Raw genomic sequence first — 16,965 nt, 5'->3', positions numbered from 1 at the left:
TACTCCAGTCCTCCATGGCCAGCAAACACCGAATGCTGTCCCTGTGCGTGACTAGTACGTCTGAATGCAAACTACTCACTGCCTTGCAATCTAAAATTAAAACAAAGCTTTCAAATGAAACAGATCCTTGCTCAGCCTTAGGAACAGGAGTGTGCCGCTTTCTTCCATTCTCCTCTTCCATGCAGTCTCTGCATGAAGGCTGACAGGCTGCCATCAGATGGTTTTCCTTTCTATTGCATGTGTCTATAAGGAAAAACACATGTACAGAAGCATTTTCCATTGTCCCTGTCCCTGCTGTAACACAGCAAAATTTAATACGCTGCAAAGTTAAACGTTCCACGTTTTGACTGTGTCCAGCATTAATGCAATCACTCACTCACCCTCAAGAGTTCACAGCCCCTTGTAGCAAGCACCTTTCAGCAAGAGGGAGGAGGGCTGATGGACCATACAGGCAGCTGCATGGGACTGTAACTGCTGCAGCAGGACCAGGACTGGCCAGCACAGCTGGAGATGCCAGAGACCTGGTATCAGCCTGCTGCAGAAAGAGGGGCTGGGGGTGGCGCAGGAGAGCGAAGGGGAAAGGGTTTGCTGTTAAGAACAGGTGGTAGCATCTGTGTGCAGAAAGAACAGTGGCTTGTCTCAGCTCGAACAAGTCATGAACTGCTTTGTGGTGACTTGGATGATGGAACTGTTGCTGCTCTCCCCCGACCCTGACCCTCCCTTATGTTTTCCCATCATTCATATGGCTTTTGGACTCAAACAGCAGCAACTGCCATGCTTTTCTTTGCAAGCTTGCAGTCGCTGCATTCCCAGATTTGCTGGCTCACCAGTAGCTATGGTGGAACGAGAGGAGCTGCTCAGGTCTCCAGTCTCTGCCATTTCTGGCAATACAAAGGAGTCTCTCCCTCCAACACCACAGGGGTTGCTGACAGGAACAGCAAACGCTTCCAAAGACGGAAGCTGTGATGTTGCTGCCTGAGGAGGATGATGTCCTCACCTGGCATCTGCCCTGGTTCCAGAGGGCTAAGACTAACCCTGTCACTGCCCCAACTGGCAGAGCAGGATCTTTGCAAACCTGACAGCCTTTCCAATAGTAAAAGATGACAAACATTAATTACAATAAGGTGACATTTTTATTATTTATACAATAAAGAGACTTTTTAATGTTATTCAAAACACTTTTTTAAATACTGAAAAAGTTGGGTACACCAAAGCCGAAAAATGGCTCTGCTATACACTGCACAGCATCGGTTTAGTCCCTGTATTCCTTTTATGTACAGAAGCATCTGCAAAATGCATTCTAAACACAATATGCACCCTACGGAGAAGTGTCATACATGAAATAAAACGGGAAGGATACAACCTGCGTGTGCAAATTAACTGACAATATCATTGATTGCACTCAATCAATAGATTTAAAATATAGTTTTGAAGTACCTTTTTGCACATAAAATGAAGCAGCTTTCAAGTTCAGTAAGTGTTTATACTGCAAAAAACATTAAGTACATTCACAATCTATGTTAATAAAGTAGTAAATATTTCTTCATTCAGCTTTATTTACATTAATACTGTAATTCAACTGAAAAGTACAGTTAGTCATTTGTAATATAGCAATCTTTTAACACATACAAAAAAGACCATTTTCTGTATATAATTTAAGCTCAAAATCACAATTATCTCAAAATATTAATTACAATACAGCCATCTCCATCATAATTGAACGTGTCTTTATAAAATGGTAAAATTTTTAATAAAGGAAGCTGTTGGTTCTGAACTGGATACAGTACTCACAGGTAGAAAACGGAACCAATGAGAGCTCTGCTGGGGTCAGGACAAAGCCACGCGTGCCAGCAGAGAGTGAAGGCCCCCAGGGACAGAGCGGAAACCTCTTGTGCTGCAGGGCTGGGGCTGGGCTGGGGGCTGCACAAAACACCTTACAAGGGCTGTGGAAATTCCTGGGCAATGCAATGATGGTATTCACCTCCCAAATATTTACTGGGAGTGACAAAAGTTAGTTTTTCTTTTTCTTTTTTTTTTTCAAGAGGAACTCTTTCAAAAAAACTGGTTGACAAATGCTGCCTGTTGGCATTTGCTTTTCCCTGGCTGGAGGCACAGGCAGCCCTGCCTGGCCCTTGGGGCACCGTTGCTCTGCTGCGTGCGTGGTTGGTGCCTGCGAGCGCACACCCAAGCCAGGAGTGTCCAAAGCAAACCCAACCCACCGGCGGATTCATATCTTATCCAAACCACTGGCCTGAAAGTTGTATCATCATGGTGTGTCCTGCTCACGCTGGCAAGACAGACAAGTGAAATGAATCCTTATCTCTGCTTGCCTGGAAAGGACATCATACCTCTTTGTGCGCTTGCTTAAAATGACATTCTTGAGGGCAGAATGCAAGGGGCAGAGTAGGGAGCGGGGGCACAACAGCCTGTGGGCAGGGAGCACAAACCTCAGATAATCCTTTATTCTCACCTGGCAATCCTATATGTAAAATCCCACCAGTTAAAAATACTGCTCCGGTAGGTCCGCAGCCCACACCGGAGGAGGAGCCTCCCCTGCGCCTGTTGACGGGTTTTGGCAAATGGATCCTGGTGTCCAATCCTGTTTCTGTTCACAGGGCTGGCCCGGCTGTGTGAGCAAGGGCAGCCCTGTGGCTAGAGCCCCAGCTGCTGGAGAGCTTGGCTGCTGTGGAGATGCTGGCCATCGCAGACCCCAGGCCCCTTTTCCAGGTAGCGGCTAGTTGCCTGGGAATAAATCCATGAATACACAGTCAGCCTAGGGTGAGCCCTGGCTCTTCCCTTGAGGCCAGATCCTGCTCATCAGCAGACTGAAATGTATGGGGTTTCATCTAAAACTGCCTTTGCATTCCTGTTGCACATCTCTATCAGATATCCAGAGACACACACATCTGTATATTGGCATTTTTGGGATTGCCCATGGTAATGAAATGCTACATTACAAGCTAGAGAGGTTTAACCAAGGAACGTCTTTACATTCCAGGCGCTTACTAGCAACAGCAAACCACTCTCCTGACCACTTCAGCCTGTAACTTTGAGTAGGGTTTTTGGCTTGTGAAGATTTGTGGTGTTCTGTAACATCGGTGAGTTCCACTTTCCAGGTGTTCCTGTAGGAGCTAAAAATACAGCTTGTACAGCAATGTTTCCAAGGTCTTTTCATTCCTCTCCAGAGAAAGGCCACCCTAGCAAAGCCTCAGCAGTCTTTCAGGCTGAGTGTTCCCAATGAACCCTGGGGAATGGTTGCATTTGCTGTCCTGCAGGCTCATGGCATGCAGCTGTAGGGACTTACCCATTGGCTGGGCTCTGGCTCTCATGCACACGCAGCCTTGTCCTGCCCAGGTACCTGTGCTGAGACACTAGCCTGGTCTGGCCATCCCCAGCTGGCACACCCTGGCCTCATCTCAGGAGCTAACAGAGTGCCGTGAAACACGGATGCAGACACGAACATGTTAAAAATTCTCTTGGAAAACATAAAAACAAATTTGAAGATATTAAATGATCGCTATTGCAAACAACCGCCTTTGCAAGGTCATCATTTATCAACACCCAGATACAAACTGCAAGCTGACAATGGGAAAATCATGAAGGTGGGAGAGCCCTGCTGGCTTCATGGGGTCTGGTCTTCACTTTGTTCTCAAAATAAGAAAAGCAGTTTGGAAGCTTTTTTTCCTTTGCCTCCTCTACCCCCTCTGTTCCCCTTAAGAGCTGTCTTGTAACAAAACTGCAGAAAACCAAACCAGTTCCTACCATTGTGGGTTTCCAGCACATGGCACACTTGCTGGAGGTCTGAGGGGCACCACGGGAGCGGGAGCTCTGGCACCGGCTGCTGAGCTCCTTGAAACTTGTTGCAAAATGAGGTAAAGGGAATTACCTCGCAGGCTTTCTTTTTAATCTAGCCCTTCCCTGAGGATTGTTCGTTAAGGAAGTGTTTATTGCATGGAAAAACCTAACAAAGCTGAACTGCGCATTCCCAGCGAGGAGAATTATAGGTGTGGGAAGGTGCGCTACGGGCACCGCAGCAGAAACCTGGCGGGGAGAGCTGCTGCCTGCACACTGGGCTTCCTGCGGGACAGCTAACAGCCCGTTTCAGCCAGCATTAACGTTGCCATCAGCGGCTTTAGAAAGATGCTGAGTTTGGGAGATTGTGTGGACAGTGTGGGAGAACACGCAGAGTAGCTGGGAATGCTGAACATAAAGGAAACAATCTGTGCTTTGAGACTGTGCTTGCCTGGATAAAAATTCATTCACACACATAAAGGGAAGCCTCACGTGGAACTCACCTCAGGGTGGGCAGTAACCCACCTCCAGCACTTGCCATATAATCACAGTTAGTAAATAAAATAAAATATCATCATTACGTGCTAACCATGCACGTAACGTGGTGTGTGACCTGCAAACCGGGTTGTACGTGATTGTGCCTGCGATGTTCCAGGAGACCTCTCAGGAAAGGCAAAAGGTGCAAGTTATTTTGAAGGACAAATGTAAAAATCATAAATAGTCCATTAAAATACTTTTAATTGCTCATAACACTAGTGGGAGCTAAACATTCTTTCAGCCAATTTGAATTAAACAATACAAAAAAGAAAATATTTGGTATTTTCTGGTGCAATGGGGGTTGATGTTAAAGCTGCACTACTGTGTGTTTCAGCTGGAGTACCCCAAGCTGCTTTCTAGGGATGGTGGGTGTTTGGGCTCAGTTAAGGACTGAAATGTGATGCCCCACTGCACTGACTTAGTTTTATTGTGATTTCCTTTACATTAAAACTATTAATTAAAGCACTCAATAATCTTAAAATGCAGTTCTGCACACAGCCCTGGCTGATCATGCCACTGTGCTTTAGATCTAATAAACTCAGTGGGAAGAAAACCTAGCACAAAGTATGGATTAGCAAGCACTAAAGCGTACTTGCTTTTTGCAGCTTACCAGTTTTCTCCTGTAAGTTGATACCTTGGTTCTAGGTGCTAAGTCAGAGCCCTCCTCATCTGTCCTACACCTGCAACTCCCTACCACATTTTTGGTGCTATGTATGTGTATGTTTAATGCTTTTCTGGAGTCTGTCCTGTCGTTGGGGTTGCTGGGGGCCAGGGGGTGCATCGTGTGCTATACAGACCCCAGACAGCGTTACAGCAGGACTCAAGGCTCCCGTAGTCCTTTGCTGCATTTTCTGCTGGAAGCAGACCCCCAGGAAGGATTTGGGAGCTGGAGAGCTGTGCTGCCAGGCAATGCCCAGGGGTGGGAACCACAGGCAGGCCGGTAGAGGCTTCGTAGCCACGTGTGTTCAAGGTCACATAGTGATTTTCTGCATGAAAAAAACATAGGCAGCTCCACGGAGGAATTTAGGTGCATAAATGTCTATTAACGGACCTAATTCCTATTTAGTATAATTAACTAAAAGCTATGTAGGTGTCTACACTTTTTTGAACGTGATGTTGAATAAATCCTTATTTCTTTTTTTAAAGGGCAATGAGGACTTAAGAATAGAAATGTTGACCTCTAATATGCCATAAATGTTGAAAAAGTTTTACATGGGCTTTGCCACAGCCCGTGTGATTTGATGGGATGTTATGAAATTACATCCATGCCATGGAAGCCTGAAAGCTGAAAAAACTGAGGAAATAATGATCCAAACCCAAATCATGTGAATTCAACAAGGTTTTTCAGCTTGGTACGAAGAAGATTTTAATTTACTGAAAAATATTATTTATTTAAATTTATGTTCCTAATATCATCAAATCAAATTGTAAATTTTAGGATTAGCATCAGTGACAGCTCATGGTGGCACCTGGTGATCTGTAGCCACTCCAGTAGTACAGAAGCTCTTCCAGTAGGAATGCTTGCATGGATAAAGTAAAAATCCATGTTAAATGGGAACCTGCTTGGAAATTATGTTTCATTAATGTTTATACTAATAAACTTAATAATTCCTATTGTTTGAGGAGAAAATTAGAGAGATGCAAACAAACAGAGCACAGGGGGTTTCCATGCAAATGTACTAGTGTCACTTCCTTCATAGCAACACTGAGGTTAGTTCCTCCTGTACTAATCTGCAATTTAATTTTTATGTATGGGATACTTCATCTCTCCTTTCCTGTGTGCGCTGGTGGTCTTCATTATACCACCATCTCCCAAAACCCACACCCAAACTGACTGCTACACATCTGGTGCTCTCAGCAGATTCCTCTTTCATGACTTTTTCTGGTTTGCCTTGCCCTTGGTGCAAAGCCCCCGCCCCAGCCAGCTGCCTGTGCCACAACTCCCAGTGCTGGCGTGTTCCAGCGGTGTCAGGGACACTAGGGCTAACGGGAGTGCTGGCAGCCCCTTCTGTAGCTCAGGCCTGCTGCTTACTGCACCCAGGACCGCAGCAGAACTCCTCAGAGTGTGTTTATACCTCTGTGAGAGGAACGCTGAGTCCCTAGATCAGAGAGGGCTTTATACACAATGGCAGCATTTTCCATTGCAGTTTAGTTTCATTTGAAGCACAATTACCTCAGCCAGCATGTGCTTGATGGGAAGAGAAGTTTCAGACTCTCTAGAGGCTCTTGCAAGTGGAGAAGATGTTCCCAGAGCTAAGCTCCTCGCTGGCTTGGGTTTCACAAGGTGCTCTTAATCCAGCTGGAAAAGGTGCGAGTGAGCCTGGCCGTCCCGGAGCAGGTTCTGGCTCTCCCTACTGTCCATTGCCATTGGTACCATTCAGTTCAATGGAAATAGATCCCCTGAAGAAGTCTTTTGGGAGGTTTTCCCATGTTTTTCTGCCTTGCTGTCAGTTATAAACACGATGGACCCCTGAACCACTGCACTGCCAGCAGCTTTGCAAAATACTGTGCTGTCAGTGTTGGGAACAGCACTGGGTCTTTTACCCAAAAGGCTTTCAAACTTAAATAGGAAAGCTTTTCCCAGGTTTGTTTGGTGTCATTCGCTGCTCCCCCTGTGATGCATCATTTCTTACGTTCAATTTGCTCCCAATCATTTTACAGAGACTGTTACTCAAATAACAGATGATACAAAGGTTAAAGCCTCACTGACAGTGAATCTAGTGAGCAGGGGCTAGCACAGTCCGGACCAGAATGAAAATGCAGAACAGTGTCCACCTGGGGGATGTGGAATGTAATTAAAGGGCTTTTAATTTCAAATTAAAAAGTTAAATAATAAAATTAGCAGCAACAAAAGAAGTTTTACTGCCACCCATCACAACCTCTTCGTTAATGAACCATACCTGTCTAAACTCACTGTTAGTCCACTTAGTGTGTTCACATGGAATCAACTGAAAGTGTCAAACAGAAGGAGGTTAACCATTTTCCATGTAGGTTAGTTATACCTACGTCCCAGAGTTGACAGTATGATTTATTAAGTATCTCACCCTGTATAGTGACATTTTTTACTAATTAATATGGAGCCAGCTATACACACTGCATATGTACAGGTATTTTCATAAGGCATATAATATCTTTGCATTGAAAATAAATGAACATTATTAAATTTAATTTAATATATACTTTCTTTGAGGTGTTTATGAAAATATTTTTTCTCTATATTTTTGTATGTGACATGATAGAAATATTTCATGGGAAGTACAGGTTAATATATTTTATCTTTATAAAGGCATATACAACTTTGAGGCAGTGTTTCTGATGGACAGCAGAATTCCTAAAGGATTTGTATGTGCTTCTGTGTTTTGAACTCATATGAAATTGACTTTAAGAAGTAACTTGATTAAAAAAACGCACCAATGCACAGCCAGAGGCTGACAATTAAAACTAATACATAGCCACATGAACAATATATTTATATAGTTAATATATTTTTTTTCCAAGATGATTGGTACTAACATATAGTATTATACATTTGGCACTACTGTTTGCCATTGGTCCAGCAATTGGCAAAAATTTGTTTCCTATGTATAAATCTGTTTGAACATTAGATCTGGCTAGACATATTTACTATTTATAAAAAAATATCTAGACAGTAAGCTCACGTTGAATAACTAGGTCTACTGTATTCTGGAAACTCTTCAGTAGTAATACGGCTTTCTCATGTTCCATATGTACAAAACTGTGTCCGTTTGCCTGCAAAAGAAAAGCAAGAAGAAGAGAAATCAAATGAGATTCTGTTTTGTGTCTTCATTTTGGAGGCGCAAAGGGACAGATGAAAAACAAGGGTAAAATAAATAATAATCACACAATGATTTCCTGCAAACAGGCGTTTCTATGACTGAGTGAACATATTTCTCTCTCCCACCATCGGAGAGATGCTGCACCCTCCTGCTTGGAGTAAGGGCTGGAGTAGATGTACTCTGAGGCTCATTTCCAACTGAAATTATACTGTGACTCTAGGACATTCAACATCTTTTCTGAAGGAATGATAGCTCTGGGATGTAAGAGTTTTGGACGCTGTGAAGCTCAAGGAAAGTTACTGCTGCCAAAGGCACTGCTGACCAAACAGGCAGGCTCAGATGCAGACTTTCTGCATATACAAAGAAGGAAAGATCTATTGAATAGTGTTCTGCTTTAGTGTGAATTACGACTTTGTGTGACTCCTCTGTTACAGCACTACTTAGAACAGTCATATTTTAAACAACATTACCAACAGTTCCCAAGTGTGATCACTCAGGCCAAAGCAGCCAGCCCAGGAAGACAATCAGGCACAAACACAGACAGCACTCCCTGCAGGTGCCTGCCGTACGCTCTTCCATGGAAGCCACAGAACTGCTCCCTGGGTGCCAGCTCCATCCTCAGCCTCACCTGGCCCCGCAGCAGGGCTGGTAAATGCTCAGCTGGCCCAAAGCTCCCCTTCTCTCCCCAGGAGTACCAGCAGAAACCTCCCCTGCCCTTTACCCATGGAGCCTGCTGCTAAGGCACAGTGAGAGCACGGCCAGAAACGTGCAGATGTACAGCTGGGACTGGTGTGATGCAGCATCTACGGAGGCTGCCAGGGGTGGGACAGTAATCAAGAAACAGGCTACAGGGCTGTCCACAGTACAATCTGGTCTTTTGAGCTTAGAGCAATTCTACAAATACACTGCACTTTAACAAAACCCCAAAATAATATGTATACACACACACAGACACAATCTAACATTTACAAATAGGCTAGTGAAGCCTTCATGCTTTGGTTATTAAACCACTGCTGCTGTGAAATTACAGCCTCATAGAAGAGCTACCAGACATCTATTGCACGTATCCAGACCATTATACATTGATATCACCTAGGCCACAACAAAACCATCCTACACCACATTATGTACCGACAACAGAATCCAAGAGTCACCCCTCCTCAGCAGCTGGCCGGGCAGAGGTATTGGACAGGCAGTGCCAAGGGGCTGCCCGAGCCCTACTGGGTGCTCGTAGCTCCCAGCTCACCTCTGCCTACTGCCCGTTGGCTCCTCGCAGAAGTTCAGACCTTCCCCTGGGCTTTCAGGAAGGACACTCCACATGTATTAAATGATGCCCAGACCAGAAGGATAACTGAAATAAGTTCGTGCTGTGGACATCTCTGCAGGAACAGGCAGCCCATGAGCATGGTGCTGTTTCATGGCACTGGAAGGTTTCTGCACAGAATGGCAATGGGCTGGTACAGGCAGAATCCAAGTAGTAGTGAAAAGTAGTTCACTTTTATTCAGCTTAAAACAATAAAACATTTGCTCTGAGAAACATTTGTTATATGCCAAAATCAGGCTGCCATTTGTCATTCTGTTTGCGAGCAGCTTGGACTCTGAGGTAATTCAGAGGGAAACAGGAGAAGTTTCAGTTTATTTACCACACAGCTCATTGGATCTGTGTTGCTCATTTGTGATAATAAATAATAAAATAACTTGAAAGTGCATCTCAGAGCAGGCCAGCTCTGCCCACTTCCCTTGCCATTCTCTGCCTGCACAGTAAGCGTACAGCAAAATTCTGCGCAGTTCAGCTCTTGCTAGCACAGAAACTTCTTTTCTACAAGAAAGGTTTCCCGCTGAAAGATGGCTGTAGGAGACATACATCCAAAAATACCTAACCAGGCCACATCCACAGGGATTTGTCATTTAACGTATAAATAAATGATAATCAGAATCAACTCCTTTCACTCCTGCTGTGGTCTCACTTTCTCCACAAAATATGGTATGAAAACATGCTGTGAAGCAAATTCCTCTATGTAAACGTTTAAGAAGTTACCCCCTAGAGCCCTGGTCTGATGGTATCTTCCTGTGTATCACCTCGAGTAAACTGACCTCACAGCATGGGAGCACAAAAGGTGCACGGAGATCGAGATCCTCCAGTCACAGTGACACTACGGTTGCCCAACATGACAACACCTCAAGGGCCACCAGCAATAGTGGGGGCAATGTGCCAGACACAACAGGGAGAGCATGAAGCACAAAGATGCAGCTGACAGAAAAAAGTGATCATGGGGTAGAGAGAGTGAGGATGGAGTGGGCTAAGACTAAGGAAATGCAGGAAGGAGGTTCCTCCCTCGGAGTCTCAGCAGAAACTGGTGTTACAAGCAGTGCGTGTGAGGAAGGCAAGTGCCGCAGACAGGTATGGATGCCAAAGAAGAGAGATTGTGGGTGAAGGGGAACCTCTGTCTACAAAGTAACTGGTATTACAGAGCCCTAGCCTTTTGTAGGGTCCCATGAGATAAATGCAAACAGAGGTGATGGCAATAGTGGGTGGAAAATGGGGGTGAAGGTGATGTGATGCCAGTGAGTATCAATAATTTCAAGTTCTTACTGCCTAGGGAACTGTATACTTTTAGGTAAAGACATAGCTTATACTTGAGAAGTAAAATATCCTTCATCACAGTTGTGGTTTTGTCTCTGTTAATTCCTTTGTGAGATCAATAACTGCCCTTTCACTTGCCACAGTGTAAATCAACACCTGGTAACAGGCATTATGTATGGGTAGAGGTAATTGCAAATATAAGAAAATGTTCTTGCCAGAGAATTTGAAATGATGTACTGGCAGTGACAAATAAGAAAATCTGCTGAGATTGATCTACAATCCTATGAGAAGGACTGGGAATGCAAAGTCAAACAAACTTCATCAGCATAAATGATGAATAAATTAGTAGAGTGACATTTTCTACCCAAAGCAAATGCAGCAGTACCTTAACCATGATTATATAAATATATGCAAATGCTCCTATTTTAGGAACACATGCTGAAACACGAGAAAGACCAGCTCCTTAGTGGCCTGTGCCCATCAGGAGAAATCATCTGACATAACAATAGCTATGAAATGAATGCAGGTTGGAAGTGTACATGTTGGATGAAGAGTCAGTAGGTGCACATGGGCCTGCCCTGCACAGAACAGCACAGCCCTTGCGCAGCTCCATCCAGAAGCCTCCCATGGTGTATGCCCACTGCCCACCCACCTTATTTTGCTGTTACTTTTTAACATATTGAACTCTTACCTATTTTTGTTTCTGTTACTAAGCTCAGCTCCCAATATAGCATTTTGATTGTTCTAAATATCTCTAGCTAATTTTGTGCTTCACTTATCTTGGCTCTTTTCTTTATTTCATATTTATGTATGTTGTATGAATATACTGAACATGTGCTGTCTGCTGTGGAGTTCAGAGCTGATAATAACTGCAGTTACTTGCTAAAAAGGAGGGGTGGGGGAGCGAAAGAGAGAGGGAGGCAGGAGGAGAGAGGCTACTGAAGACATCTGAAACGTCCTTGGTTTGTGACTCCCTTCATATAACAAATTAAATCACAGTTAACCGCTTACCCTTGATCAGCCTGAATGGCTTCAAAAACTGTTAGAAGCCTTCCAGTCAATATAACAAAGTCTCCTCCTTTCATTGAAAGTAGCGCTCTTTGCTTCCAGTGGTAACACACTTTCCAGGCTTAACAAAAAACCCAAACAACTTTGCAGGACATGGTAGGAAACCCTTTTCTATATGGACAGCTTTTATTTTCTGGGAATGAGGAATTTTTGAGAGGTACATTCAGGAAGAGCCTGTCTTCCTACTTAGAAAGTTCATTGGATACTGAAAATGTTTGCTACAGAAACAAAAAAAACCCCAAAAGCTGAGATTTCTCTGTAAATTATGTAGATGCCCTCATGATCCTGTAGTGGATCCAGCAGTGGCTGTTTTTTACGTGAGTGCATTCAAAAATGCTGAGGCAAAAAAGAGAGGCAAAAATATTGCCAGTTAGAATTCCTTCAAAAAATGTGACTACGTAACTCCTTACATTGGTGTCACAGGTGAGAATTCTAAACACACCTTGTGTTGTCATGTATTTATACTTGTGAAACTGCTTGCAAAGCTCCTTTCTCCCTGCACCTTTCTGTGCTGTTACTGTGGAAAAGATGGATGATATGTACAGTTTATTTTTTTTTTAGAGTATAAATTGTGTCACCTGGATTACTCCTGTGACAGACTGCAAGCATTAACGCCTTCCTGTAGGGCCATTCCCTCCCAGAAGTCTGGTGCTAGCATCCACATGCATCTCACCCTGGAAAGGGTGCAGAAACTGCCAGACAATGACAGACCAGCTCCTTGCTGTGCTATGGTCCCTCTGTTCTCAGGGTGTTCCCTGGGTTTAATTCAGCTCCCCACTAGAGGCCGGGGACCTGTCATATAGCACACCCCAAGTGCCACTTTTCCACATCCCCAGGTTATTTTCCAGCAGCTTTATTCCTGCTGAGACCAGCTTGCAAAAGTACCACAAGTAACAGTCTATTGTAAATCAACATTACAGTATTATAATAACAAATCTAGCAGTTAACTTATACTGAAAACAATATCATTGTCCTTGTAAGATGCAAAGACCCAGTTCAGTTACAAAGCAGTTAAATCCATCCATACCTGGAGGATCTTATCGCCAGGCTGGAGCAGGCTGGATGCTGGTCCATCAGGCTGAACCCTAGTAACAAAGATACCCTATAAGTCAGAAGTAACAGAGGTTAGGATGCTATTACCAAGAACTAGTTCCCAAAATACTAAATGGTGTCTGGGGGCTTTATATACCCTGGCAATGGTCTAAATACTAAACTATTTTTTAATCTGTTTGTAATCAAACAGTAGTATGGGTTTATGGCAGCTCTCCATGAGCTTCAGCTATGCCTGATACAATTGTGGGTCATTTGCAACCAAGATTCCACGTCACAAAACAGTGTCCAATTTGAATGGGGCAAAAGCGACAGTGTTATCAGAAGGATAATTACAGTGGAGCAAACATTAATAGAATAAAGCATACCATAATCTATACAGTAATCTTTGTTTTGGTGGGAAGAAAAAGCTTAAAAAAATTCTAAAAAGCAGGCTTCACCCTCAGCCCTTGAGCTACTGAGTACAACAATCTGCAGACTGTCACATAATCCAGGGCCTGAGCACTAAATGACTTTTAAAAGAGAAAAATTATTAAGTAATAAAGAATACTTCTAGATTTGTCATCTGAATTCCAGTAGAATACATTATTAAAACCCAAAATCAAAAACTGAGTTCCCAGAGGATGAACACATTTGAACTACTACCCATACAGCTCGTGCAGTCTTCTATATCCTTAGCCTCACCTTTGCTGCTGCACTTCCCCTGCTGCCAAGGGTGAATACCTTTCAGGGGACTCTAGAACTGAGCATAGGCTAAATTTCAGCCATTTACATTGCTCCCAGAGGCACCAGAGAAATTCCCTGCTTGGCATCAGCATGCAAATCATGTGTGTCCTTGAGAGGTTTTTATAGCCTTCTGGAGCAAGGCATCATCCAGTATTTCTGTTAACCTTATAAAACCAAGCTCCTTGAGAGCAGAAGGATGGTTAGCTTCTATTTCATCCACATGCCATTAAGTTGTGACACGAGTCTGCCATTCAAAATGACTGAGTGCTGCTGTGCTTTCTACTGCTTTTTCTGTCCTCACATTGCAGCACCATCAGGGTAGGGGTATATCACTACGCAGAGGCGTGCTCACAGCCATCCCCACTGATTCCATCTTCCAGACAGAATAGTACCTTACGGGTGACAAACCCATCACAAACAACTGACATGTATGATGAGAGACGGTACCACCCTCTTACTGCTTCTGTGATATTTAAAACATGATAAATTTGATTTAATGGTGTGGCAAGCAATGTTTCAGAGTAGCAACACGTAAAAAATCCTTTCGAAATATTAATTCCTTCAATATAACCATCCTACCTCTCCCGTAGTACAAAATTTTGTATGTTTGTTATTGCTAAAATTAAGTCTATCTACAGCTGTTATTGCAGGGCATGTATTAGTGGTGTAGATATATTCATAGTGGGATACAGATTCTTCTTTGATAATTTCAGGCAGGTGATAGACAGTGGAAGTATAGCTTAATTCTAACATTGTACATTAAATTGTAGAACACCCCTGCCATGATGTTATAAAGTGTAATTCCAGTTCGCAGTCTCACAGAAGGACACCAGAAATTAGTACCTTTTAAGAGATAATTGTTAAAATGCCTGATGGTTATGTACATTACAATGATCTGTTCTTGAAGTTCAAACTAGGGATTATTGGTGAGAAAACTGAAAGGAAGTGTGATTGTGTTAGACTGATATTTCCAATCAGCTTTTTGTTGGAATTCAGAACGATGGGAAAATAATTCTCAATTTGCATGCAGATTTCAGATGGTTTAGATGAGAAAAAATGGATAGATATCTACAGATAGATAGAAAACATGAAAGACATGATTCTAGAGAATCAGATTTCTAGTCTGAAAAAGTTTGTTTTACATGGAATAGAAGGCAGACACCCATGTGATTTCAGTTTTGATTCTCACATTTTCATTAACCAGAAAAAAAAGCAAACACTCCCCTAACAACAAAAAAAAAAGCCACGTATAGGAAAAATTCTCTCAATTTTCACAACAGAAGAGCATAAACATTTCACTCATGTTATCTCCGTCTTCACTATATGGCACTCTGAAATAAGGCCCATTTAGAGAGAAATTTATAACTTGCCTTGTCGGAAGGTTTGAATGGATTTCCTTGTCCACTTATTCCACCACTGATACTAAAACCGAGACCAGGATTCTTCTCTATCCTCACACAGAACTAGATTAAAAAGATAGAGTAAGATAAGTCAATGCCAACATTAAAGCCTCTCTAAACAATGGCACCTTCCTCACATATATCCCATTTCACCATTAACAGACAAGTTGACCCTCACAAGCTGTATTACACAACGCAGTAAAAGTCAGTAGAATATTATATATAAATTAGAAGTATTTTCATGAATTTAGCATGCTGCAACACTTCCATAATATTCATAGTGCTGCATGTATTTTTGCATATATTTTAAAATTTTATTTTCAAGGAGTGAAAAGCCCAACCCTTTAGACTTGTGAAAGGGCATATTGGCCAAAATGAAACATTTGAACACTGGGATAAATCTGTCAGTGAGGCTTCATCTTGTGCACTTCTGTTTTTCCAGAAGGTGCTACCCGTGCAGCTTCCCCAGGCGCTATGCTTGGGACAAAGCCAAGGACTAAGTACTCTGAAGTTCAGAGATCAGACCATTGTCAGCACTGGAGCCACAGCCCAGGCAGCCTGCACTAAGCACCAATCACTTCTTCAAGTGTATTACTCCAGGAAACAGTGCTGAATCCTATCTTTTAGGTAGGATAACTCTAAATGGCATTGGGTAATTGAATATAAAATAAAAATGACTTCAGGGTAGCTGAATAACTACTTATTGAGCCAGTCTGAGCATGTACTCTATCCACACAAGCAATTGCTTCTGAATCTCACTGTGATACTCAGGGACTGAATACAGGTAGCTGCTTGTGTGAACTCATCAACACTTTACACATGAGAAAAGTTTACTAATGATTCTGAAACTCATTCTGCAAACCAGGTGCCTCACATGGTTATTGCCATAATTAAGGCCAAATACAATGGGGATAGGACCAACTCATGAAGAAACTTGTAGTTAGGCGGGGGCCCTGGAGCTATAGGCTGGCCTTTTGTAGGGCTAAACTGGAGCAGCTGATACAAATGTGAGAAGATCAGTGTCTTGCCAAATATGCTGCCCTGTTAGCACTGAACTAGGTTACTGGGAATCAGCAGAAATTGCTAATTAGATTGGTGTGACCCAGTGATGGCAGCTCTGTTAAGGAACTTCAACACCGAGTTGTGTTGCCATCAGTTCCTGGTGCCGGGGAGGCCCCCTCTCATAGCCCTAGGTTCTGTCAAAGCGTTATTTTAGAGACACGCTTTCTCACCTGCTCCTGATACGCATCTGTACTTCTCTGACCCTTGGTTTGGATTAAACATCGCCCTGTCTGAGGCGCTCGAGAGCTCTGCGAAGAGGGAATCTGAATAGGCAGTGGCGGCTGAAACTGCTGAATGGTGACTTTGTTCATGTTTCCTTCATACTGCTGCTCACGGCTCCGATGCTGCAGGCTTTGCGATCCCATTAAGGTCTGGATATGGCTACCTGCCTGTGGGTAACGTAACCCGTTAGGCCAGAAATTCAGGAAGCTGAAAAGAAGCAATTATTACAACTTACACAGTCAAGTAAATGCAAACCTCTTTAATCATATCAGAGGTTTGCCTTTTGACCACAGTTGGGAAAAACGGTGATTAAACGCATTCAGTGACCCTAGGAGGTTCAAGGGAAATAAGCCATATACAGGATGTTTTATAAACAGGAACCCTTTTTTGCTCATTCATGATATATGCTTCAGCTCCAGATGTTTTGTGAACTGAAGACATTTAATAAATTGAAGTAGGGTAAATTATTCATCACAGCACACTCTGTAGATACCTGAATGCTGTTTTTTTCCCCAAGGATAGTTGGAATAAGATTTATAACACAATACAGATACTGGCCAGTATCGTGCACTGTGGCCAGGCAGCACAATCTATTAAATCGTATGCCCTGCCCTAGGAAAAAAAGTGGCTTTTACAAAATGTAACTTATCAAATGATCAAATTTCTATGACAATATCTACTGACAGGAAGCTCTAACACTTTGTAAATGTAACTGAAAACCTGCATT

At 43.0% G+C, this 16,965-nt stretch overlaps 1 protein-coding gene across 5 annotated transcripts in view; it reads right to left on the bottom strand.

The window, feature by feature from the left end:
* Positions 1-4,915: 4,915 nt before the first annotated feature.
* The window catches only part of LOC138723162 (leucine-rich repeat-containing protein 7-like), a 175,350-nt gene continuing 163,300 nt past the window's right edge, over positions 4,916-16,965 (bottom strand). For 2 of the 5 annotated variants that reach the window (XM_069862063.1, XM_069862060.1), the window contains 4 exons: positions 16,187-16,405; positions 14,925-15,017; positions 12,806-12,880; positions 4,917-8,079 (listed from right to left, as the gene is read on the bottom strand). In XM_069862063.1, the coding sequence (XP_069718164.1) occupies positions 7,972-8,079; positions 12,806-12,880; positions 14,925-15,017; positions 16,187-16,405 (495 nt within the window). In that variant the 3' untranslated portion in view covers positions 4,917-7,971. Of the gene's footprint in view, positions 8,080-12,805; positions 12,881-14,924; positions 15,018-16,186; positions 16,406-16,965 lie in introns of all 5 variants that reach the window. The other 3 variants (XM_069862062.1, XM_069862059.1, XM_069862061.1) reach the window with 3 other exon arrangements.

This window comes from Phaenicophaeus curvirostris, chromosome 8 (assembly GCF_032191515.1).
Source record: "Phaenicophaeus curvirostris isolate KB17595 chromosome 8, BPBGC_Pcur_1.0, whole genome shotgun sequence".
Lineage (NCBI taxonomy): Eukaryota > Metazoa > Chordata > Aves > Cuculiformes > Cuculidae > Phaenicophaeus > Phaenicophaeus curvirostris.
Note: the sequence above shows the minus strand (reverse complement) of the source record. Positions and strands in the feature narration are given on the sequence as shown.